The sequence below is a fragment of the Pleurodeles waltl genome, chromosome 1_1 (genome assembly GCF_031143425.1).
Source record: "Pleurodeles waltl isolate 20211129_DDA chromosome 1_1, aPleWal1.hap1.20221129, whole genome shotgun sequence".
NCBI classification, from domain to species: domain Eukaryota; kingdom Metazoa; phylum Chordata; class Amphibia; order Caudata; family Salamandridae; genus Pleurodeles; species Pleurodeles waltl.
In genome coordinates, this window is record NC_090436.1 from 526,475,013 (window position 1) to 526,501,450 (window position 26,438).

Sequence of the window (26,438 nt, forward strand, 5' to 3'; positions counted from 1 at the left end):
AATTGAGTGGAGTGATTTGCGCTTGCACAGCTTTAGCTAATTTGCAGATGACTGAGGTGAGTATGAGTCTAAAGGAGTGGAGATACTCAAGTAGTTATTAGATGGAGTGGGCGTACTCTTATAGGCATGAGAGTAGGGAAGCTGCATTCTTCATTTGAGTGTGGCGCTTGATGCAGGAAAAATTATCCATGTGGTTGTTGATGACAGACCTAAAGAGAGAGGTCTGGGACTCCAGAGTATATTGACAAGTGTAGTGAGACACTTGGTATATGTTGTAATTTGTTCATTTAGTAGACCGATCCGGCGTGATTGGTAAGTCGAGTTTGTGAGATAATTGGTGTGATTGGAACTATACTGAAGACTTGGTGAGTACTAAGTGCACTAGGACAATAGTCCAAGGATCAGTTGAGAAGTGAAGTTCACGGGCCGAATTTTACTCATGATTGTGGGAACTGTGAAAAAGAGTAGGTGAAAGCTGAGAGTTACTTTGGAAGGTTCTGAAGCAATTGTATTACCCAACCTGTAGTAAATGAGCAAATTTGTTTTCTTATTTTTTGGTTTAAGTTAGCTCACAAATTAATATTGCGTTGATTTTGTGCGTGGGTTTTGCAAGGAATTGGTATGATAGGCTTTGTCAGTGTCTCAGCGAGCGCTCTGAGGAGGAGTGTATGTGTTAGTGTGACATAAGTGGTGCCGTGCTGAGATTGGTTGATTAGTGAGAAGAGTCGCGCATTGATTTGTTGATCAGTCCGACAATAGAGTAACATGATTGGAAGGTGATAGTGTCGAATGGAATAGTGGGATCGTAGTCACTTTTCATGATTGGTTGTTCTTTCTTGACATTTGATTTACTATTTGTATTGCTTAGTTTAATTGAGTTCATAAATAACTTTGTTGTGGACATCAGGTTTAAATAAATTTCAGTCAAAAAATGAAGTTTTTCAAAGCTTTGAGAAGCGTGCCGAGAGGTGATGAGTATATTCCGGCACTCGAAGGAGAGGTTTGTCCACCAGAAAATCCTCCGGCATATATTGTGTTTGAGGAGAAGGGAGCAGGAGCATGTCTTTGGTTGAAACATAGGATGAAAATTACAAGAAAAGAAGGTAGTTTGGCTTTTCCAGAAAATGGAACATTTAATTTGAGAATTTTGGAAAACTTGAGGTCAAATATGTACAGTCTAAAACCTTCACCGAGGCCAACACAATATGAAGCCTTAGTGATGTGGGAGCTGGTAGCCAGACAACAACAAGCATTAAAATTTGAAAAGAAAATGAGAAGGGTGGAAAAGACGCTAGCGGAAACTAGATGGGATGAAGAGCAGAAAAGGTGGAGAGTAGAAACATTACAGGGAATTAGATCATTTCCTGCAAGAACAAAGGAGGATGAGGATGAAACAAAAGATAGGAAGAGAAAGAAAAAGGGTTCAGCAGAGACTAAAGAACGAAATTTGAAAGACTTGAAACGAGTCATGTTTAATGATGATGATGAGATGGGTGAAGATGAGATGGTTACTCAGATTTTAGAGACCTATCCTCCACCAAATGCAAATCAGAGGAGTGATAATGGATCAAATGAGAGTGGAATTAGTAATGCAAGTCCTACTGCTCCATTCACATCACAATTATCAATGAGTATCCTGAACAATGAGAGAGTTCAGATGCAAAGTAATTTCAATGATTCATTGAAAAACAGACAGCAGTTCTAAATAAACATTCCTGAAATACAGCCAGAGGCTCAGATTGTGAGGACGACTATTAATTTAGGGCCAGATGTATGAAAGCTTTTTGCATTCGCAAACGGTGGGAATGCACGTTTGCGAATGCAAAAAGCCATTTCAGAATGTATGAAAGGCATTTTGAACGCAATTTTAAGGAATCGCTAAAATAGCGATTCCTTAAAATTGCAACCCTGTTTAGAGAGTTGCAAATTGCAACTCTCTAAATAAGAAATCGCAAATAAGGATTCCTTATTTGTGATTTCTAAGCACATGTAAGAAGCAATTTCTAAATGTGATTTGGGCATTTAGGAATCGCTATTTACCACCAGGTTGAGCCTGGTGGTAACCATGTGCAAATTTTAAAAGTGCATTTAAAATGCATGTTTAAAATGTACATGTAAAGCACACATGCCCTTTTGGCATGTAGGCACCTTACATGTTGCAAAAAATTATTTTGGGGTGCAGAGGAGGGGGCTTAGGCCCCCAGCACCCTGGGGTTCTGCATTTCCAAAATTGTGATTTCTGGTTAAGAAGTCGCAATTTTGGAAATGCAAAAAATTTGCAGATATGGGCCTATAGGCCCATAGGTGCGAATGGGGCCGGTATCTCAATTTGCGATTCAGTAATAGAATTCGCGATTTTTAAGAAATCGCTATTACCGATTCGCAAATGTGATACATTGCATTTTGCAAATCAGAAATAGCGATTTCTTAAAAATCACTATTTACGACTCGCAAATGGCCTCCTTGATACATCTGGCCCTTAGTGTTGTCACAGGGTCAGCAAGGAATGAACATAAGAGAGCCTGTTCAAATACAGATTCCACAAATGCAGAGCATGGGTGCAGGACAGATGCAGACGGTTGGATCTTTAGATAATCCAGATGCAATTACTGTACCTATTACGATGGGTCCGGTAACTCCATTATATGCACATGTAGATAATAGTGGAGCGAGTTCATTGATTAATGTTTAGAATGGAGTTTGGAAAAATCAATTCCTAGACAAGGACAAAGCTTGAATGAGACAAATTCTTTAATAGATTGGTCTACTGTTGAGAGTTCTGGGACTATATTTTATAATAATCAGGAACAGAGTGTAATGGTTCCGCAACAATGTGCGAGTTCAGGACAAGAGCAAGATGCAGGTGCACAAGCTAATGGAGTTGCATTGAAAGGTTTGTCTGCACAAGAAATAACAAAATGGTTAGAAGATTTAAGTAATTCAAAAACGCAGGAAAGAAAAGATAGAGAGGAAGAAACAATAAACAGAGTGAGATTGAACATGGAAGCAAGTGAACTCCTGGAAGGGACCATGGGAGTGAACAGACTTGAGTCCTATGTTGAAACTCAGTTGAGGTATCTGTGTAAAATAATTACTAGAGGAGCAGAGAGAGTCTACCAGCAGTTACAAGAAGTAGCAGACGATTATGACATTGATTTGTCAAAGATGAAAACTTTGAAAAGAAGTTACAGATTAAACATGGAGGAGGAAGATTTTACACACATGAGATCTGCAGGGATGAGAACACATCTTAGAAAATTACTTGAGAAAGTACAGGTTTGGAAAGCATTAGACAAATGGGAAGGAAGATGGGTCAAGAAAAGAGAAAGACCGAAGAAACATGATGTGACTCAGGCAGGAGAGTTAGTGAAAATGCTGCCAATAAGAGAAACACCAGGAGGGAATTTTATACATGTACCTTGGAATAGGAGTGACATTTTAAGTTTTACAAATGATTACCCCAGGTTGAGAGAGAAACCAATGGAGTGGTACCAGCAAACAGATGGGTTTGTGAAACTTGCAAAGTGTCTGTGGGAAGATCTGAATACACTTTTTGATATTGTTGTTCCAGCAGATTTGTGGATTGAATGCAAAAGGAGTGTTGATTGGCCAACCAGTGAACCGCAAAGAGATTTGAAAACAGGTGCACCATCTCCTGAAGTAATGAAACATTACTATAAGGTCATTGAGTTTCTGAAAACGAGAGTTTCGCAGAAAAATGTGGATTGGCAACGCATAGATAGAACATCACAGGAAGGAAAGGAATCAGTTCATGCATATTATGAAAAGTTGTTGAAAGCGTTCAAACAATTCAGTGGTGTGGAAACAATTGAGAAAGAGAGCATGAATCATTTGGTGTTCACGTTTGTTGAAGGGTTAAAACCAGAAATAAATCAAATGATTAAGAATCACTTAATTTGCTGGCAAGCAAAGATGATTGATAAGGTGTTGCAATATGCGAAATACTGTAGTGATGAAATTTAGTTGAAGGAGAAGAAGCTGTAAGAGAAAGCAATGGTGATGCAGATCAAGGCTGCACAGACAGGATTACAGGGAAATTTTCAGCAGCTGCCTCAAGGAAATGGTTTGTTTCTGAGTCAAGGTCGAGGTCGAGGTCGAGGTGGAATGATGCTTCTGGTAGTCAATAGATATGTGGATTTGAGTTTGGTGGTGATGCAGGATGAGCAGCAAAGGCAAAAGGTGTTACCTTGTCATATTTGAGGAGTAATTGGACATTGGAAGAGACCGTATCCGATGTTGAATCAAGGTGGAATTGTGCAACAGACAAATGGTGTCAACTCATATCAGAGCACAAGAGGACCTAGGATGGGGGGTCAAAATCAAAATTTCCAGAACAATGCGAATTATATGCAAGGTTTTCGGCCTTTACAGCTAATGCAACAGGTACAGAATGCACAACATTAGGTAAATCAGGTACAAATGCCACAAATGCAGTGACGGGTACAGATGGTGCCTGTACAGCAAATGCACATGCCGAGACAGGTTCAAATGATACAGGGCCCTATGGATCAGCAACAGGTAATGCTTTCAGAAGTGCAAGTGGTCACAAATCAGGGTAAAAGCAGAAGTGTAAAAACAGCTGAACAATTTCCTTTACACAGTGAGGATGAAATAAAAGCTGAATGCCCATTGGATAGGTCAGATGAGGAGGGGTGTATGATGCCTGCATCATTAGAAGTAGATCAGAGAGGTCCTTATGTGAAAGGTGAAGTACATGGTCATGAGGTTAATTTCTTAAATCGATACAGGAGCAACATGCTCAACTGTAAGCACTGTAGAAGTTCCAGACCTACCGATTTCAGAAAGGACATTGGAAATAGTAGGAGTTGCAAATAAACATTTGGTCAATACTCTTAGGGAACCAGTTCTTGTGAAAGTTAGACAATTTGGAGATTAGCATAGTTTTGTTTTTTGTTATTCTAGTCCAGTATGATTATTGTGAAGAGACTTACTGTTCAAGATAAATTGTTCAATTATGTGTTCAACGAAAGAGATTGAAATTGAGACAAACAGTGATGAAGAAGATTTGTCAGTTGATGTTGGGAAAAAGACGGTGTCTCAAGAATTTGCTTTGTTAAATCTTGATGATCAGACAGATGAAAATGAGCAGGCAAACGAAGACCACAATTCGGTATATTTAATTAATTTATTTCCAGTTTTTTAAAAGAAAGATTTGCCGATTGATCTACAAGAAAGAGTTAAGTCAAAAGTTTGGGACTTTTCAGGAAAAGACATTGGTTTGATTAAAGGAGTTGAATGAGTCAAAGTAACAGTGAAAGAGAATGTGGTGTTTCTGCAGACTGCACAATATCCAGTGACAAATGAGGCAATCGAAGGGATAAGACCTTTGCTAGAACAGTTTTTGGAACAGGGAGTCTTAAAAGAAGCGATGAGCAGTCTGTGTAATTTACCAATAATGGGTTTGAAAAAGCTGAATGGGAAAATTCATCTTTTTCAGGATTTGAGGAAAATAAATGATATTGTGGCAAAATGTTTTCCAGTTGTGCCAAATGCAGCAATAATAATGTTTCAGATTCCATGTGATGCAGAATGGTTCACAGTAATTGATTTGTGCCAAGCTTTCTTTTCAGTACATCTACATGAGGACAGTAGATATCTCTTTTGTATCAAGCATCTGACCAGAGTTTATTGCTGGTGTAGAATTCCTCAAGGGTTTTCAGAATAACCATCACTTTTCAATCAGATTGTGAAAAAGAACCTGGAGTCATTGGTAATGCCTTACCAGTCAACATTAGTACAGTACATTGATGATTTGTTGATTGCATCAAAGACAAAGGAAGGTTGTAGAGAGGATATGATTGCACAGTTGAAATTTTTTAGGAAACAACGGTCATAAGTTATTTCCTACTAAACTGCAGTATTGTCAGTAGGAGGTAAAATATTTGGGAGATTTGATCAAGAAAGGGTCAAGGAGAATTTCGAGGGAAAGCGTAGCGGCAATAATGAAAATGAAAATACCAAGTTTGCAGAAAGAGATGAGGATGTTTCCGGGAATGGTAGAATATTGGCGCCAGTGGATTCCAAATTTTTCAGCCATTTCTAAGCCACTGCAGAGATTGACACATTAGGATGTTTCAGATCCCATAATGATGGATGAAGAATGCATGATAGCCTTTACTGAACTGATAGAGAGTTTGTGTCAAGCACCAGCTTTAGGTATGCCTGATTACACAAAACCTTTCTTCTTGTTATGTCATGAGCGAGATGGATGTTCTTTGCCTGTCTTGACACAAACACATGGTGGTGTCAATTGTCCAGTAGGATATTTTTCAGCTATTTTGGACAACGTTGCAGCAGCTTTACCAGGATGCTTACGGGTAGTTGCAGCAGTTGAGCAGAGTATAACTCAAAGTGAGAACATTGTGATGGGTTATCCTCTGACAATGATGGTACCTTATTCAATGAAAATTCTATTGACCAGGTCAAAAACGCAATACTTGACAAATGCAAGACGGACACGATATGAGACAGTGATTCTTGGAGCACCAAATATAACGATCAAAAGGTGCACAGTGCTTAACCCAGCAACATTGTTACCAAATGAGGGAGAAGATCTAAATAAAATAGAGGACATTGAACATGATTGTTTGGAAGTGACAGAACTATGCACCAAACCAAGAGATGACATTAAAGACACTTGTTTGGAAGACAAGATCAAATTCTCTTTGTCTATGGTTCTTGCTTAAAAGACAACAAGGGTGCCTTGAAAGCAGGATATGCAGTGTGTACAGTCACTGGCATATTAGAAGCTTCATGGCTTAAAGGAGTAATGTCTGCACAAGTCGCAGAATTGGTGGCTCTTACTAGAGCATGCCTATTGTCAGATCAGATAAAAGTAACGATCTACACTGATAGTCAGTATGGATTTGGTATTGTACAAGATTTTGGACAAATGTGGTCACAAAGGGGGTTCCTGACTTCTTGAGGCTCACCTGTGGGAAATGGAGAAAGAATACATGACTTGTTACAAGCTGTACAAAAGCCTTAAAAAATGCTGTGGTCAAATGCAGTGTACACCGGAGAGGACAAGATTATGTAACATTGGGAAATGCTTATGCAGACCAGGTTGCAAAATGTTGTGCTCTGAATGGAATTTCATTGAAAGGAAATTGGGAATTGATGTCTGAAAATGATGAGGTGTGCGCAAATTTTACAACGCACATCGTTGAGACATTAGAGTAGTTGAAAGACATACAGAACAATGTTCCAGAAGAAGAGCATAGGGATTGGATAAAACAACGTTATATACAAAGGGAGGATGCAATTTGGATGACAATAGAAGGGAAAGTGGTCTTACCAAACAGTCTGTTGACACAAATGGCTAGCTACTATCATGGTCAAACACACATAGGGAGAGATGCGATGATCAGGAATTTTAAACCGTTTTGGTACAATCCAAAATTCAGGCAAGTGGCTGAGCTGGTTTGCCATAGGTGTGTGATTTGTCAACAGATGAATGTCGGCAAAGGAACAACTGTCAACATGGGATACATAGGAATGGCGGGCGATCCATTCAGTAGAATGCAAATGGATTTAATTGAGAAGCCTGCGTGTGCTGGTTTGAAATACGTGTTGGTGAATGTGGGCATTTTCAGTAACTGGATTGAGGCATATCCAACAAGGAGAAATGACAGTCTTACAGTAGCTAAGTTACTTTTGTGAGAACTAATTCCACGTTTTGGTTTTCCGGTTTCAGTTGAATCAGGTGGGGAACACACTTCAACAATGAGGCGATAAAATTAATTTTTTTCTGCATTAAACATTCAGCAGAGACTACATTGTAGTTATCGCCCAGAAGCTTCAGGACTCATAGAGCAAATGAATGGAACACTAAAATCATGATTGGCAAAAGTGTGTGCGTCGACAAATTTAAAATGGCCAGATGCTTTGCCACTAGCGCTAATGTCAATGAGAAGTACTCCTGACAAGAAGACTGGGTTGTCTCCACACAAGATTTTGATGGGGAGAGCAATGAGATTGCCAGCAATGCCTGCAAATGCACTTGTGAATATTAAGGATGATATGGTGCTAGATTATTGCAAAAGCTTAGCTGATGTGGTTTGGTCTTTCTCTCATCAGGTGGAAGCGACAACAGTACAACAAACGCAACACCACAGCTTGAGAGCTAGAGACTGGTTGCTCATAGGGAAGCACGTGAGAAAGTCTTGCCTGGAACCATGGTGGAAGGGGCCATATAAAATTGTGTTCACTACGACGACAGCTGTGAAGTGTGCTGGTTTACTGAATTGGGTACATGCAAGCCACAACAGAAAAGTGCATGATCCAACAGAAAGAGAAGAGGAACTGTTGAGATTACCAACAGTTGAAAATACTGGGAACAAAGAGAAAAAAAGTGAGCAAAATATCAAAAATGACAGATGTACCTACTCCTATAACAGACGAGAAGGAACAGAATGCTAAAGAAGTTGAACAAACTGTAAAAGACGTAGAAGAGTCAGTCCGTGAAGAAAGTGAAGAGACTGATTCTGTTCCGAGGAGGGTATCCTCGAATGAGAGTGAGCAGCAAGAATCACCTGAAGGAAGATCTGCTCAGAGGAGGGTGTCCTCAGAAGCAGGTGGCTTGACATACCAAACTTAAAAAAAGACAAACCCCATTGGGAAAGGAATTGAGGGTAGTCCCGCCCAAGCGGATTATACTCTTCCTGAACCAGTTGCGGGAATTTCAGAAGAAAGAGGTTCAAAGGCAAGTGAATACTCAATCTTGAGAAAATTGTTGATGAAAAAGACATTGAAAGGAGACAATTAGCCTGAGAAAAGCACAAAGAGTCGAAGGGTTAATGTAGTTCCACCAATTCAAGAGGAAAAATAATTGCATGAAGGAGAAAATAATAGTGGAGAAGAAAGTGAAAGTGGCAGAAGACTGAAAAGAAAAAAAGAGTTGCGAGCAAGAGATATGCAGGGCCAGAATAGGCATACTTAATTGCAAATGACTGGCAAGAAGAATTTGTGAGCTATTGTTTTGATAGAGACATTGAAAACCTTTACTTTGACATATGAAGATTGCGAGAAAAGACTTTGGGAAAGATATTGAGAAAATTATATGAGAAGTTGTGCTTAGGAAGAGGCATTGGTACTTACTGGAGTTGACAAATAAATAACTGAATTTGACAAGGTGCTATACCGAAATTGACAAGAAGACTGTCCAGAGTGAACGAATTTAAAAAATAAATAAAAAAAGGAGAGATTTTGAGTGTTTGTTTTTAATTTTTGAAATTTTTGTTTTTTATTTTTTTTAGATTATAGAATACATGAGTAACTAACATAACCAAAACAGTAGAATTAGTTGTTGTAAATTGTTAAGTATTGGTTTGGCGGTAGTGAGTGTATTAATATGTTTATTATTGTTTGTAGGAGTGTCGGTTTATGAGATGAATGGAGCCAACCAGACTACGAAGATTGATAGTTCTTTAGATATAACTGATACATCACTAACAAGAGATACATTTAGAATAGATGTAAAATACTTACATGAAAAGAAAGTGCTCTCTTTTAATGTCTTCTATCGCAAGAGTATGTTGATGTGATGGATGCGAAAGATTATGTATGTACACAGATTCCGACTTCAGTGGAAGAAGGAACTTCTTATCATAGTTTGCCTGTCACTTACGCTATGACTTGTAGTCTTTGACTAATACATTTCTATAATCAAGAATATATACAGTATTTCTATTCAAATTATGACATTGTATTGTCATTTGTGCCGGTCATAGGTTATTTGAATAGAATAGCCAATGATAATAACATAGTTATTATGAGAGATTTCTTTGAGCCTACTTTAACCTTTGGTACTGCTTTTTCTCATAGAAATAACGGGATGTGTTTACTAACTCCTATAGAAAAGAAATGTTTAGATAACACAGAAGGCTAGAAGAAGAGAAATAAAGGCAAAGATAGATAAGGGAATAATAAGTAGAAAGCCTGGAGTTGATTATGCTTATACTGACATTACTAAACTAGGAAAACTAACAATAGATGCTGAACACGTGGGAAGACTTTGTATATACAGACCCTGGAGTAAGAATGATAGAGTGTTTGTAGGAAAGAGTGAGTGTAGACATGTTTTTATGTTAAGGAGTAAGTGGGATTTTATGATGAATGGGCAGGACCCACCAGTACCCTGCATTCATTATATTTGTGGAAGAAATGCATATTACCGTCTTCCTAGAGAATGGTATGGAACATGTTATTTGGGAATAGTCTTTCAGAAAATCTATCAATTGGAAGATTTGAGTAAGATTCCTGAAACAATGAAATTTCAAACGAGTCACAAGCGAGAATCAATTTCTAGGATTGTGGGAGACATTTTTGGGGCTATAATTCCTTCAGTAGGACTAATCTTGAATTCAATCAAAATACAAAAGTTGCCTACCATAGTGGATAACATACTGTATTGACAAGATATTCTGGAGCTATTATTCTTCTAGACACAGAATTGGCTGCTACAAGAGCTATGGCACTTCAGAACCGCCTTGCATTAGACATTCTTTTAGCGAAAGAGGGTGGAGTTTGCATATTACTTGGTTCAAATCATTGTTGTTCATTCATACCTGATAACTCAGGTAAAGTCAAACAGCTGATTAAAAATGTAACTATTAATGAAGAAGATTTAAAAGAACTAACAGACACTACAGTTGGGAAAAGGCTGGCAAAGGGCTTAAAGCTGTGGGAAATTGGTTTAGTAATGTGGGAAGAAGTATTATTTTGACAATGGCGAAATGAGTGTCAATAATTGTATTTTGTTTAATTGGAATTTGGGGAATATATAAAATGATTAAATGTTTAAAAAGAAGAAAATTGGAAAAGAATAGAAGAAATTTTGAAATTCAGATGAATGAATTTTATGGAGAAAATAAAAGAAGAAAGAGAAATAATGCGCAAATAAATGAGACTAAATTTTGAAAATTGATAATAAATGAATTTATTATAGATTGATGAGATTACATAAATAGTCACCAGAGGAGGGATTGTGAGAGTGTGAATTTTCTAATATGTTTATTAATGATTTTGGTATACTAAATGTATGATGAATTAACATGTAAAACGGGTGACTTTTGAAAATGGTCACCACAGTTCATTTTCTGTTCCTAACTGAGCAAAATTCTAACTAAATGTTGTGGTTATTTTCCATAATTCAATGCTTACATAAAAGTGTATTCGATGTTTTAATAGATGTGTCCACAGCTACCCCTAGTGGGTTGCTGAATTATGTCTTACAAGGCCATGTTTTAACCAAGCATTGCATAAGTTGAATGTTCTACTGTTTGAGAATGTTACTAGTACGTGGTTTTTCCCACTAGGATGGAAGTGAAGTTTGCAACAGTAAAACTTTCTTCCTGAGAAGAAAAGTTTGGGGCGAGATAGAACAATAGAGCTACAGACGAGACCGAAGAGGAAAAATTACTGTTGAGAAAATGTTCTAGTTAATGAAGTATTGTCGTATTTTAGGTTATCAATTTAGTTTTCTATTGGTTGAAACGTAACCACCCCATGAACTGACCAATCATACGTTTTTTGGAGGTTAGTATAACAACCTAGGTAGGATTCTCTAGAGGAAGAAGATGAGATGAGGAGAGAGATCCCGGTGTTTCTGTAGCAGTGTGGGTTTAGCTGTTGTTAGGCCCTATTCTTCTGAAGACATACCTGATGGTGTCCCCTTGCTGAAGTTGATTGCTTGTTGCTATTGATTTTGGTAACGTATGACATTGTGATGTCACATGTGTCTCTTTTGCTTTTCAGGTACCAGCTGCAACTTATAATTTAATTGCTGCATATTAATAATGATTTTTTAATAATAACCCGAGTTAAAGAGTTTTTCTAAATTTGTGTTTCTAAATTCTTTTTACATGAAGCTCATCATGATGATGCTAATTTGTGGTTAGTGAGGGAATTAACCTGAAATGCTCATGACTTACATTGACATCTTTTAAGTGTTGTACTCATTTATACTTTGCCATTATTACCAGTTCTAGTATTATTAATAAGTGTAATTTTCTTGGAGATTATTTGTTTAGTTGTTTTGATTAAACTGAGGTATATAAGAAGTTCTAATCAACCACTATTAATTCTATATGCTTACCATTTGTGTTTGAGAGTTATTTTCGTGACCTTAGCGTTGTTAATCTGGGGAAATACATTTTATAACTCTTCCTAATAAACTGGTGTGGTTTTTATTTGAAGTTTAATATCTTTGTTTATGTCGATTATTGTTTATGCTTGCATTACTCATTGATGACATCCCCTCAAACCTATGTCGCTTCGATCCATTGACCTCTAGCGCAGAATCCACTACATAGTATAAATAATAGCTAGGATTCCGTGGCACTGCAGCAGGATGCTACTCAAGCGATTGCCAGTGGTTAACCAAATTGCAAGCATTCCTCCCATTTTCTTTAATGTGTTTGATGTAATACCCTAAGTAAGACGGGTATGCCCAGATGTGGTCCTATGCTCACTGTACCACTGAAACTAAGCTATACTCGTCTGATGAGCCCCATTCAGGGCAAAACTGGTCTTGAGTTGCTTGTGATCTGGTTCAAGGAGGAAATGGCTTAGCAGTTCGGGCTGGAGTGTTCAAATGACAGCAGGGTCAAGACTTATTTGTGAATTGCTGGGTCCAAACTGAGGTGGCATGGTGAGCAACAGAATAAAGGTGCAGGATGTTACCCTGAGCAATGTTCACTGGTTGGACAAATTGCAAGCATTGTTCCCATCACCTTTTGTGTGTTTGATGTACTCTAAAGCAACTTACCATGTGACGACCTTACCAATGTCATTTAAACCCATCTTATTTTATTTATTTATTTTATTGAGCAGTGCTCTCAAAATACAGACAAAAATAGCTGGCAAAATATTTTATCAAAACTCTTTCAACACAGACAAAACTACCCAAGACAAATGCAATATTGTTACGTTTCATTTCACCACCAACTCTACTGTAGATGAGCATTAATAGCAACTGTATTTTAAAACTAAAAATCAACATTAGATATTTTACAACTAGACCCCAATCAAGTATCACAATGATGCAGGACCAGATACAATTAAAAAAACAAATATATTTTCCATTATATTAAGCCTCTTAAATTCCAACCAATATTAATACATAATCTATTGCATAAGAACAAATCTGTCATGCTTGAGTATGTAAATAATTTTACATACCTGAAGATACCCTCGTAGCCCAAGTGGAACATGATCGTTTTTTTCAGGAAGTGGACACAGGACTTATCATGGCCCTTTAAACTGCTAACTACCATATACAACTTGGAAGACTTGATATTCATCCAGTTTGGGGACATTATGAAAATGTGGTTGTTGGACCACATTGCAACAATTGACTTTCTACATATCTCAACTTCAGCTTTTTCCCTTCATTTACTGAAAAAAGTACTGTACCCATCATTCTAGTATCTCTGCCTTGAAAAAGTCACTGTGTGACGAAACACGTGTTGGCTGCCATTGCAAAAAATAACTATGTTTGGCTGTTTTTGCAAAGATTGACTACCTGTTGTTACCTCATGGACTGACTAAATGAGAACAAACCATAATCAAGGAGGACTTTCTTTACATAAATAAATAAATAAATCACAAGTTTGTTACCTAAGAGAATCTTCGTTGGAATTTTTTCAAAGACAAAATGGAGTGCTGTGGTCTTTAGTAAATATGTATATGTTATGTATGTTTTGTGATACATACGGTGTTGTCTTTTAGGTAGTAAGACATCAACGACCACTTAGCACCATAACATACGTTCTTAGTTGAATATTGGACACATGTGAGAATTGCTTTTAGGTTACTATTACTACCTTTGCTTTATTTACTTTCAAGAAGACTGCTTATCTGCTGCTCTTTTCCTCCTCACGTCAGTAGTCCTCAGTGGAAGGAGAATACATGTCTCTTTGAAAGTTTCTCTTTGAAGGTTTCTCATTCTGGAATTAAGATACACTCATTGCCTCATAGTGAACACCCCTTACCTCTTTCCCTTCCATGAGCCATCCTTACAATATTGCTGTACACTTCTTTGTTCATAAAAACACAGTACCTCACCACCATTAAATACAACTGTAGTTTCTCAAAACCAAACTCTTGTCACTTCTGCACTCCTCTACAAGGATGTGCTTTCCAGAGGCCTAAGGAGAGCCATAACCCAGATTAACTTCAAGTAGGCCATCACACCTACCTTCTTGAATGCAAAGGGTCACCCCCATCTGAATAATCCCCATGTTGAACATCTTCTGATGAGCCCTCCCGAGACTATTATGCATGATATGTGATACACCTACTGTTGAAATCTAAAAAATACTGGCTTTCCTTTATAATCAACCAGTACATTTTGGTTTCGGTACGTAACGTAATTTCTGAACACAAAGGGTTTTTCCTGCTCACAATGCCTTGTATTCAACATTTCTTCAGTTTATTATGAACACTCGCTGACTTGTGCATACTACTTGATCTAACTACTATAACATTCTCAAAAATGTTGGATTTCAATATAATCCACCAGTACGTTCCGACGTACCACTTAAATAATTTCTGACCACAAAGGTTTCATTCACCATGCTCAACATTGCTTCTGTGTGTTATGCAAATACTCCCTGACTATCATGCATGATATTAAATCTGTAGGTTTCTATTACAATCCACCACTACGTTCTTATGCGCCACCTAATGTATGCTAAGTATTGCATTTCCATTAAATATGCTCACAAAATTGCTAAGTTCAAAGAAGAACCATATTCTTTTACCATTTGTCAATTCCGTTATGTATGCAGTTAAGGTCAGTGACAGATTTTTTCCAGGAACTTGTTCTTTAGTTTACTCTTCAGATAAGTTATAGACTAGGGTTTCTCTGCTTTAGGCATGTTGAAGATGTCATAGAGTGTCTCTACAGATATTACCATCAGAGTTGTCCATATGCAATGTCAATATTGCAGTGGGTGCAGCAATATCCTGTTCTCTTCCCAGACTAATATGTTAGAGGTAATTTGCTTTTGCAACCTCAAAGAATACCCTTTCCAGTATATCAAGCCTTCCAACCCTCTGCAGAAACAACTAGGAGCAATCTCCTGTTGAATTCCATATCAGGTGACAACAGGCCACCTGAGACGCGTAGCGTTTGGGGCTGTGGGTCTTCACGGGACCTTAAAAACCACGGGTATCCAGAACACTGGAGAAAAGGCCACCCCACGCTCAGTGAATTAAACATATGCTTTTATCGATGCATGACTGCAAGCCTCCAGACCGCAGCTTTCCAATACCTTTCGATTTGTACACACAATTTGTCAAGGCATACGAGTTCCTTGCATTTAATTCTGAAAAGGGAATCTATCTTGAGTACAATTGGAAACTAAATGGCCACAAAATATAACTTTCTACACATCAAATCAAATGATCATCAGTACACGTGCCACTTAAAAACATTTTGAACTAAAGAAGAAGACGAATCATCGACAATCTTCAAAGAGCTCTTCATGAAAGGAATTCTGTGATAAATACATTTCTTTTGACTCCGTCTGGTTTTCTACAGGCAGCACAATGCATGGGCTATTGTGCGTTGCAAAACTGAGTTTGAACTGTTAAATGTACATTAAGCAAATGCCTCTCGTCACAGGATTTAAATCTCAAAAAGTTCTAATAATCTACATTTTAGTGAGAGCAGCGAAGAGAGACTTGCAAACTTACCCCATCTCGCTGGTAAGGATCTTTTGCCGACAGGGTGAGCGACAGTGATATGGTTCCTAAATTGTGGTCTGGGTAGTGAGGGTCTTTCAAGGACAATGTAACATCTTTCGGTCTAGAAGGAGGAAATCAAATTATTGTGAAAAAAAACACAACTTTCAAATATTTCATATTCTTGCTTGTGGTAGTGGCCACTTTTGAAATTAACAATTTAGTTGCTCCAAAAAGGTGCATCCATTATTAAGCAATCCACCTTATATTTTATATCAGCCTAATAAAAAAATTAACATAAGGGCTCTTTTTTATTTTGGGTTTTGCATTAAAAGGGACAATATATTTTTTATATTTATATATTTTATTAAAGGACTTTCCTCTCATTTTCGCGAGCCATGTTCTGTGTGTAATTTTGTGTGCTGGGTGAGAAATCTCTGAACTAAATGAAATATGGAATTGATTAATGTTTAACATGTTCAAACAACTGCATTGTACTATTAGGGCAGAAAGGATATTAATGTGCTGTTTATTATAGGCGTTTATGAACCAATTGTTCTGACCTGCATACTAATGCAACGATTAATAATTAACAAATACAGTCAAAGATGGTCACCCTGGATGTCTGAGTATGAGGACTAGCTATTTCCTTTCATTTCTTTGGTCGAAACAAAAAGCTTTGAGGCTCTTAAAACTAATGACTATTTTCAGAGAACCAAAGAATATTTATCTATACTTTCGAATACAAACATTTAAACAGAAAGCACACATTGCAGGACTTCTAAATCATGAAACAGCTGCTCAATCAAAGTAACATTGACCGAATATTGTACTAAAATATTTATAGATCCATGTTGGGGCAGTACTGTTTGAGGAATTATTGGCCACATATAAAACTAGAAAGCAAAGACTGCAACAGTTTGAGGAGCTTAGGGAAACCATGCACATTCAAGTTGTTGCGACCACATAGATGGAACCATCAAACACGTTTTTAAGAAAGCATTTCACCTCTAACATCTTCATACTTTTAAACACTTTATCGACAGTTACATGTGGTGGCAAGTTGATCCAAGTAAGACACGGCATAAAGTTGGTGCTAGGTTTCACCACACCACTCACAAGTATGTTGGGAGGAGTTAAAGAGCAATGCATTGTCCAGTCCATTTTTAGTAAATCCGAATAGTAAATCAATGTCTAAAACAACAGGCTTGTTTCTAACCAAATTTGAAAGCACTGCCTTACAAGCCTTACAAGGTCTAGCGCCTCTGTTGAGTGGCTATGCATGAATAGGTTTGTCTACTGTAGTTCCACACATGTCCTTATTATGATACACATTGTTAAATCTGAAATAGTAATATACAAAAAATAATTAAATGAACGTAGCTCCTGTGACAGCCAGTGGGTTGCGAGCTTTCAGAGTATTTTACTGGGCTTTGGTCGTGCCTACATATGGGGTAGTAATGTAGCAAAGTTCCATCTTCATGGCTGCTGGTAATTTTGGGCCAGATGTATCAAGGTTTTTTGCATTCGCAAACGGTGCGAATGCCCGTTTGCGAATGCAAAAAGCCAGTTCAGAATGTATGTAAGACATTCTGAACACAATTTTAAGGAGTCGCTAAAATAGTGATTCCTTAAAATTGCTACTCTGTTTAGAAAGTCACAAATTGCGACTCTCTAAATATGAAATCGCAAATAAGGATTCCTTATTTGCGATTTCTTAGCACATGTATGAAGCCATTCCTAAATGCGATTTGGGCATTTAGGAATCTCTATTTACCACCAGGCTGAACCTGGTGGTAACCATGTGCAAAATTAAAAAATGCAATTAAAATGCATTTTTAAATTGTACATGTAAAGCACACATGCCCTTTTGGCATGTGTGCACCTTACATGTCCCAAACAAAAATTTGGGGGTGCAGCAGAGGGGGCCTTAGGCCCCCAGCACCCTGGGGTTTTGCCTTTCCAAAATTGTGATTTCTGGTTAAGAAATCGCAATTTTGGAAATGCAAAAAATTTGCAGCTATGGGCCAACAGGCCCATAGGTGCGAATGGGGCCGGTATCGCAATTTGCGATTCGGTAATAGCATTTGCGATTTTTAAGAAATCGCTATTACCGATTCGCAAATGTGATACATGGCATTTTGCGAGTCGGAAATAGCGATTTCTTAAAAATCGCTATTTCCGAATCGCAAAAGGCCTTGATGATACATCTGGCCCTTAGACTTCTGGAAAGGGCCATTGAAATCCTGTTTGTTCGCCAGATGGATGGTGGTCTGCATCGGACATGGATATTAGTTCGGAATGGCTGTTTCTTAGGCAACAAGGATGGCTGGGAAGAAGAAACCTATAGCGTAATTTATAGTAAAGTGTGGGATTCAAACCTAAGCAACATGTGAGGCAGAATAACGGGTGTTCGTTTGAAAGGGTGACCTTCATGAATTGCCAGAGAAGTTGATAGAAAACATTTGTGGAACTTCACATTGATAAGGAAGCACATTGAATTTGACTGCCAGATAAATTTTGAGGCAGTGATGTAAGAATCTTAACAGGATTTCATAAAGGAAGTGACAGATATTCAAGACATCTCATAATCATGTATAGAATAAATTATAAAAATACGGTGAGTAGCTGAGAAAAATTTATTATTATATAGTGTGAAGTAAGAATTATGGAACCACTGGGCATTAGCTTACTTAGATAGACGTTGTTTATAATTTAAAGATAATTATGAGAAACAGGGTGCGAATAAAACGCAGGAACAATAAAGTATTGATGTAATGTAGTAATATTATGCAAGCATTCACTTACGTGTCACATACACGTTTTTGCATACTTTTGATAGCTATTCTCATTAGTTAAGGAAAGGCCATAGAAAATGACTCGTTTTACAATGAGATTGTAGGGAGCAACATCGCTTCATGTGTGCAACCTCTAGGTGTAAGCTTAAATCTTTTATTTTCAGTGAAGTCGTGGTACAATTAAATTTGTATGTATTAATCCATCGTGCAGTTTTCTGTGGGTTGTATTTTGTTTGTGAAATGTATTTAAAATTAAAATTTACAACATGCTGACAAGCAATTATTCACACTTTAACTGAACATAAGGTTGGGTCGCGTGTGATAACAATATATGAATATTTTCAGAGACCTTCCAAATTGTGTGGGTAGTGCTGCCTTTGAGTATTGCATCTCAAGGCTACATCTTTCCATTGACCAAATGCACTGTTATTTAAAACTCCCATTTTTTTGTTGCCAAGATTGATTTATTCAAGTACACAGGGTACAGTACCTTTCTAAATCTAAAGTTGCGAGATCCAGAATAGCTGATCCCATAAAATCATCTTGAAGTCCAAAATCATAATCAAAGACCTAAGACAAAAACAAGAAGAGGAGAAAAAAATTATTATTTTTATTTCAGTGCACACCTGAAAGTATTTACATGTAAATTATTTTTCTTCTTTTTCGACTTGGGTTGAACCAGGGAAGTGTGTAAACTTTAGTATGAATAGTCATTTTCCTGTCTGGATTTTCTGACCACTCCATCTCACCTTATCCCACTATCCTTAGTCAGCCATGATCTTTTGACTCAATACTTTACGCAACTTCCCAAGAATACATCCTAAAACTAAAGAAAGTAATGTTATACTCATACCTATCTAATACTTGAAAAAAGACAAACCCATTAAAATGATTGTGGACAGAAAATTCAATGCTCGAAAGCAGGAGTTGAATTCAAGTATGCCAGCCTGCACCTGGAAGTATGCTAGCTTCAAGCTGCTTGCTAGGGTCAAGCTGTAAATGTAATGTGCAGAAGTAGCGGTCATTCTCAGTGAGTCTTGGAAGAGAAATACTAGATTTACACACATAAATTGAACATTCTCAGAATAAGGAGTTGATTATGGCTATGCCACGCAATTTTATGAGTACAGCGGTTTTGCCACAGATAGAAAGTTAGGATTAGGGCGGGGCAGTGGGTTCTACCCAGAAAAGGTCAGCCAGTGACCCTTTGGAAAGGTGGTGAACACTCGCGCATTCATGAAATTGTGAGGGTTTACAAAATATACAATGCGCTTTCTGCACATACTCAGAATCACAAAGGGTGGAGTAAACGCATGAAGTAGGTGTGAAATTCCACAAACACTCCCATTTTTGTTGCGAATGTATTGCAAGGACATGTTGTTTGGCAAACTTAAATTCATAGTAAACAGGCAGCTTTGCACCTTTACTGTGAAGGGTTCGGTGCATGCATGAAATCTACGACTTTCGAAGGTTTTGATACGTATATATGGCAGGGATATTTTTTGAGCCAGAAAATAGTAGCAACCTGTATCAATTGTCTGGAGTTGTATGCAAATCGTAGTCACCGATTTCACCTTTTTTGTGACTTCTATAGCATGGGTAAACAGAGAAATACAACAGGCGTTTTCTTCAAGCACTTTGGCACATACATTTTGTTGATTATAGTCTTAGAGGTTTAATTATAAAATGCTTAAGGTGTGTTTCAAAATAGTAATTTCCTTTTTGATTTTACCCACGGGAATTGCTTGGCGTTTAAATAATGACCAGCACCTGAAGCACACACACACAAAAGTTTAGCGATTATAAAATAGAAAAATATATATATATATATTTTTGTGAGAAGAGAGCAGAAGGATGACCACTGGGTCCTAACAAATTATAGAGTCTATGGGATATCCATTTAAATATGTGGCTGCATGAGTAGAACCTGGGAAGGTTATGAGAAACAAATCCAAGAACATAGTGAGTAATAATAATAAACAAAGAAACAGCATATGAGGTCTTGGAGTCATGTTAGGCATCTGTATGTCTTTTTGTGTGTGGCAGAGCAAGATGGAGCGGACATTTGAAATGGGAGATAAGCAGGTGGCTTGGTGAATATTGTTTTGGTACAAAGGATTCACCGGCAAGTGAGAGCAAATACAAGTTTCCCAGCTCGCACCAGTGCAGGCAGGGCAACCACTATGTCCTGGGGGTGGGCCCTGGGAAATAGCTGGAGTCGGCCATGAGGGATGGGGTCCCCAGAGCCATTAATGCATAGCCGGTCCCTGGGGCCAAAAGTGGTCTCCCTCTCTGTTACATTTCATAGCCTGGTCCTTGGTGTGCCGGTCCCCAAGGCTGCATACGGTCAGGGAGGGGTTCTGTGTGCCCACTCCCACAATTGACTAAGGCTGGGCCCCAGTGGATGGGGTCCCTGGGGCCAAAATGAGCCCAGGGAGGGGAACCACGCAGCCCCCCTCTCCTTGTAAATATTACCACTGCCCCAGGGGATGGTGGTTCCCAGAGCCAAAATCGGCCTGGGGAGGAGGGCCACTTGTGCCCCCTGCCCCATTAAATATAAAGTATTACCCCGGGACATGGCCCAACCGGGGGGACAAAAAAAAAAGTGTGGGTAACCACGCTTGTTTTTTTTTAAAATGTTGCTGTGGATCCTCAACAAATGTGCGTCAAAACTTGAACAAAAATGTTTTTGGCCCCTGGAGGGGTCCCTGTGGGTCTCCATCACCAGGCCTAGTTGGTCAGGGTATTCCTACGCTGCCTCTTCTGTTTTTTTTTTTTTTTTTGGCATTTGTTTGGGACTCGGTCTGAGGCTCGAGTCCCAAGATGGCTGCCAGCACTTCCTGGATGAGCTGGCACCCAGTCAGATCTCACAATGAGATCTGTCAGATCCATGGAGGAATTGCATCCCTAGATATACATAAATCCTTTGTCTGAAATAACTCCAAAACCACTACATGGATTTATGCCAAATTACAAAAAGCACTCTTTGTGGACCAAGATCTAGCTTTCTGCCAAATTTGGTGTAATTCCGTTTGACAATTCGGGCTGTAGGAATGTGTATAAAATAACCATGGGAAATTCAGTGGAGAAAACATGTTTTGGGACATCCCTTTTTGTCTGCCCCCGTTTGACGAATCACCGCGAAACATTCAAAACAGGAGCTGAAGCGAGTGGCAAACTAGTTTTGAAAATTTTGTGAAGAGTCGTCAAACTGTGCAAAAGTTATTGGCACAACAACAAATGATTTTCCAATGGAAATTAGGTCTTAGTTATAACTCTATATATATATATATATATATATATATATATAAATAAATAAATAAATATATAATCATATATATAGAACTATGGGCCAGATGTATCATCACGGCCCATTGCGATTCGGTAATAGCGATTTTTAAGAAATCGCTATTACCGACTCGCAAGGGACCATGTATCACATTTGCAAATCGGTAATAGCGATTTCTTTAAAATCGCAATGCTATTACCGAATCGCAAATTGCGATACCAGCCCTATCCGCAGCTATGGGCCTGTTGGCCCATAGCTGCGAATTTTTTGCATTTCCAAAATTGCGATTTCTGAACCAGAAATAGCAATTTTGGAAATGCAAAAGGCCAGGGTGCTGGGGGCCTAAGGCCCCCTCTCCTGCACCCCAAAATCATTTTTTTTTAACATGTAAGGTACACACATGCCAAAAGGGCATGTGTGCTTTACATGTTAAATTTAAAAATGCATTTTTAAATTTTTCACCAGGTTACCACCTGGTTGCATTTCATGGTATTTTGCAAGTGCAAAATGCCATTTTTGGAATAATCGCAATTTGCGATTTTTTCCAGCATAGCCTTCCGACCTGGAAATTGCGAATCGCAAATTGCGACTCGCAATTTCCAGGTCGCAACGCAAGAAATCGCAATTTTTGCGATTTCTTATTTGTGGTCTGCGAATGCATTTCATGCATCGCAGACCACTGTTTTGCACTCGCAAACGGACAAATTTACCGATTCGCACTGTTTGCGAGTGCAAAACTTTTTGATACATCTGGCCCTATATTACCTATGATCTGCTTAATGAGTTTGAATCGGGTTCAGGATGGTCAGAGTACAGACAGCCATGTTGCAAATAACTTATGATTCACTCAGAATCATGGACAATGGTGACTCTTTGCTTCTTCTTCTTGCTCTCTTACAAGCTTTTTGAACCATGATATTTTACTCATACTCAGAAAGATTGCATGGGCTTCAGAGAAACAGTGCTTAACTGATTCACATCCCAGCGTGAAAACCTATCACAACTGGTGAAAGTAGACAATGTAGCAGCCTCTCAAGGGGTCCCTCAAGTTTCTGTGCTAGTCTCCACCATGTTCAACGTTCACCTTGAACCTCTGGGTGCTCTCATAAAAGACTCAGGAATATCGTGCCAGCAATACACCAATTACATCAGCTTTACATGAAACTTTAATTCCCATAGACTTATCAAGCTTATCACAAACAACTTTGGACGAAAGTCATTCCTGGATGATGACATAAAATCTCAAGTTTAATCCATATAAAATAGAGTTCCTCCTATTTTCTCCACAGTCATACTCTCCACCTGTTCAAAAGTGGCATTGTTCCACAAATATGCTTGACTGCTCTCCTTCAGTTGCAAAGATTGCAAATATTGTCAAATCTCTTGGTTTCATACTGGAGAGTAGGTTTAATGCCACTGAACACACCAAACTTGCTGTGATAAATGCAAACTATCAACTTAAACTTATCTGTTGAATCAAACTATTCCTTTCTGCATAAGATCATCAGGTAGTCATTCAGGTCCTTTCTAAACTCAACTCTGGCAATGTTTTTCCATTCAGGATTCCTAAATCGTATATAGCCACCCCATCAAAGCCTTATTGAGTGCCTCTGACTGCCTAGCCACAAGAACTGGTCATTTCAAGCTCATCGCCCTTGTGTTAGCAGGTTGGCATCCTATTGAACGGAGATGCATTTATGAGTTGCCTGCACAATTCACAAGATAATGCATGCTAATCATTAAACAAGTGAACAAAGTGAAGCTTTGCAGTGGCGATTGTTAGCTTTGGAGCACTCACTGACTCCTTTTTGAGGTCTGTGCATTCAGGAAATTACAGACACTGAATTAGTGCTTCTTCGGCTGTTTGCCCAGAATCTGGAACACAGTACCCCAGAACATATGGGCTACAAACTCACACCCAACTTTCAGGATACAACTTAAAGACTATCTCGTGCTGAAAAACATCCCAAAAGTCAATACAACCCCATGCGTAGGCAGACTAAGATGAATGAATAAAGTTGGACATTTTAGGCGTTCCTCATGGTCTTGATTGTTTTATTCTTGTTCTGTCCCACAATTCTTGCCTCTCTTAAATCAACTGTTATTTTAGTCACCACGTTGGTTATTGCTGTCCACCCCAAGATTCCACCCTGGAACTGACTTGTAACTTGCTTAAGTGTCTGTTAACCTGTAACATATCATGATTTTTTAATCTCAGTGTATTTTCTAATTTTTCTCGCTAGCTCACTGATCTCCTACGTTTTCTCCAGTGTGATTGTTTTGAAGCTCTTGGGACTACTACACATCACATGGAAATCTGAAATTAATACATAAAGAAACTACACTATCATGCCCAAATCAATGTTGCTCACATATTGTTTAGGAAATTGATCTGTATCACATGCTATTATAAGGCGTTTTCTTCTGTTTTGAGACAAAGTCAGAAAAGGGTACTAACTACAATGCAATCCAAGATCTGTCAGTGGAAAAAGGAGAGTATGATCCTACCAAAAACACCTACTTACTTTATGAAGAATATTTTAATTTTAACACATTTTTCCCAGATGAACTATCCACAGATTTCTGCTCTATGAAATAAAGGATTAGGATTAGAAAATTTACCCAGGTGGTCTAGATCCTTGAGGGCATTCCTAATATGAATCATAGAAATTGCAAAAGAAAATAATATGTATCATACAACTAGAATATAGACTTCATTGTTCATTTTAGAAAATGAAAGCAAATGGTTTAAGTGTCCTTGCCTTTTACCAGGGTGCATAAACTCCTATCATTTCTTACACATTGCTTATGGTTGAAACTGTACATAAAGAGGATAACATGCATTCGTAAGACAACTTACTTGCAATGGTGTGCTAGTTACTTTTGCCCCAATCAGGCCAGTATAAAGTATGTCCATGAAGGGAAGGAAATGCTATACATTTGGAATGACCACTGATTATGTATTTGAGTTCAACATATAATAATTAGATATTCATTTGTGTGGGTATCCTGAATATCTGTCATGTAACCAGCCATCATGGACCATCTTTGAACATGCATTTTATAGAGGGTTTGTTAAGCACATTGCTAATTTTCAATTCAGCTACAAGGAAGAAGGCAAATGCAAATACTCACCTTGATGTATAATGGTTCTTTAAGTTGATCAATTAGAAGAGAAACATTTTCTTCCCAAATGGGATTAAGATTTTTATGCCTTGTTTTACTTCTGAAGACTTCTTTTCCTCCAATTTTAAATTTTACATACGGATCGCTTGTCCCTGTTTTAAAAAGCACAGGAAATTAGGAATGCTACTTATAGAGAATCCATTTTTAACTTCTACATTTTGGGTTGCCAATGTTCATAATGACTTCATGGCTATTTATTTACCCTCAAGTTTACAAAAATATAACACTGAACAAACAATATCCTGGAAAAATAGTTATGATCCTAACAATAATTAAACTGTCACTCACCCATAGTAATTTTATTGATCCCATAGTAATAAAGGCCTCCCAGAATTTATATCTGTATTTTGCAATCGGTGCAGTAAATCATTCTTCAATATGATACAATGGAACTGAGTACAATACTATCCAAACGTGAGAGATATTGCCAGCTAAAACTACTATTTAGGAACATAAATAACTAACAGTGTAGTCATTTCAGAAACTAGGCATGGAAACATCACAATGCTGGTGTATTGATTAGGGGTGGGCGGAACTCAAGGAGTTTCACTCCGCAGAATTCTGTAGAGTTACCAAAAAAATCTGTGAGATGCCATTGAGTTCTGCCTTTGGGCAGAAAATGCATGTCACACTGCTAGCACTGCAATTTAACGCCAGTAGTCTGAGCAGCACTGAAACATCTGCACAAATGGCTCTATGAGCAGCACCAGAGCGTGTCACAATTTGAGTTGATTTTGCTGCCGCTTGAGTAGAAAAACTACTCAAGTGGCAGCAAATTCACTCATGAGGCAGCCCTCTAACCGTGAATGCCTGCGACCCCCTGCGTTAGAAAATGGCACTAGGGGACAGCAAATCTTGCTTGCATTTCTATAGCCTTGCGGGAAAGGATTCTGCTATGTGGCGATTGGTGGAATTTGGACAGTTCTCCGAATTATATGAGAAATGTGGAGTTGCCAAATTCCGCAGGTGGAATGAAACATTCTTCCCCTCTACCCCAAGTGTTTATTAACAAGCTATGCATCACTACTCTATTTATTCTATTGTGTATTTATCATGATGCTCCCCAGGAATCTCCATCCAATGGTAACACTACTGCAATGTAATACAGAGTACAATACTATATACATCAGGCTTCATCATTTCCAACTCATAACATCCAAGATAACTGGCTGCATTTAGAAAGCACTTCATACCCCTCTGTATGCCTCATAATTTCGCCTATAAATGCTAGTGTGGCGTAAAAAAGAGAATCTTCAATGACATCTAGCATTTAGGTTTCAATGTGGGTAGGAAAAAGTCCAATCAAATGCTAGTTACATGAAGGACCAAGATCGAATAAATATCTCTCCCCTTTAAAAGTGAGTTTGTTGTGAGGAATTTTTAGCTTGTCTTTGCTGTTCTTGTTGATACAAATTCATGTCTTGTCTACAGGC

The 26,438-nt window shown here is 38.2% G+C and overlaps 1 protein-coding gene across 7 annotated transcripts in view; it reads right to left on the reverse strand.

The window, feature by feature from the left end:
* MCTP1 (multiple C2 and transmembrane domain containing 1) overlaps nucleotides 1-26,438 on the reverse strand; it is a 2,197,525-nt gene that overhangs the window by 1,009,593 nt on the left and 1,161,494 nt on the right. For all 7 annotated transcript variants that reach the window (XM_069225469.1, XM_069225480.1, XM_069225487.1 and 4 more), the window contains 3 exons: nucleotides 24,955-25,097; nucleotides 19,021-19,100; nucleotides 15,745-15,856 (listed from right to left, as the gene is read on the reverse strand). In XM_069225469.1, coding sequence (XP_069081570.1) covers nucleotides 15,745-15,856; nucleotides 19,021-19,100; nucleotides 24,955-25,097 — 335 coding nt within the window. The remainder of the gene's footprint in view (nucleotides 1-15,744; nucleotides 15,857-19,020; nucleotides 19,101-24,954; nucleotides 25,098-26,438) is intronic.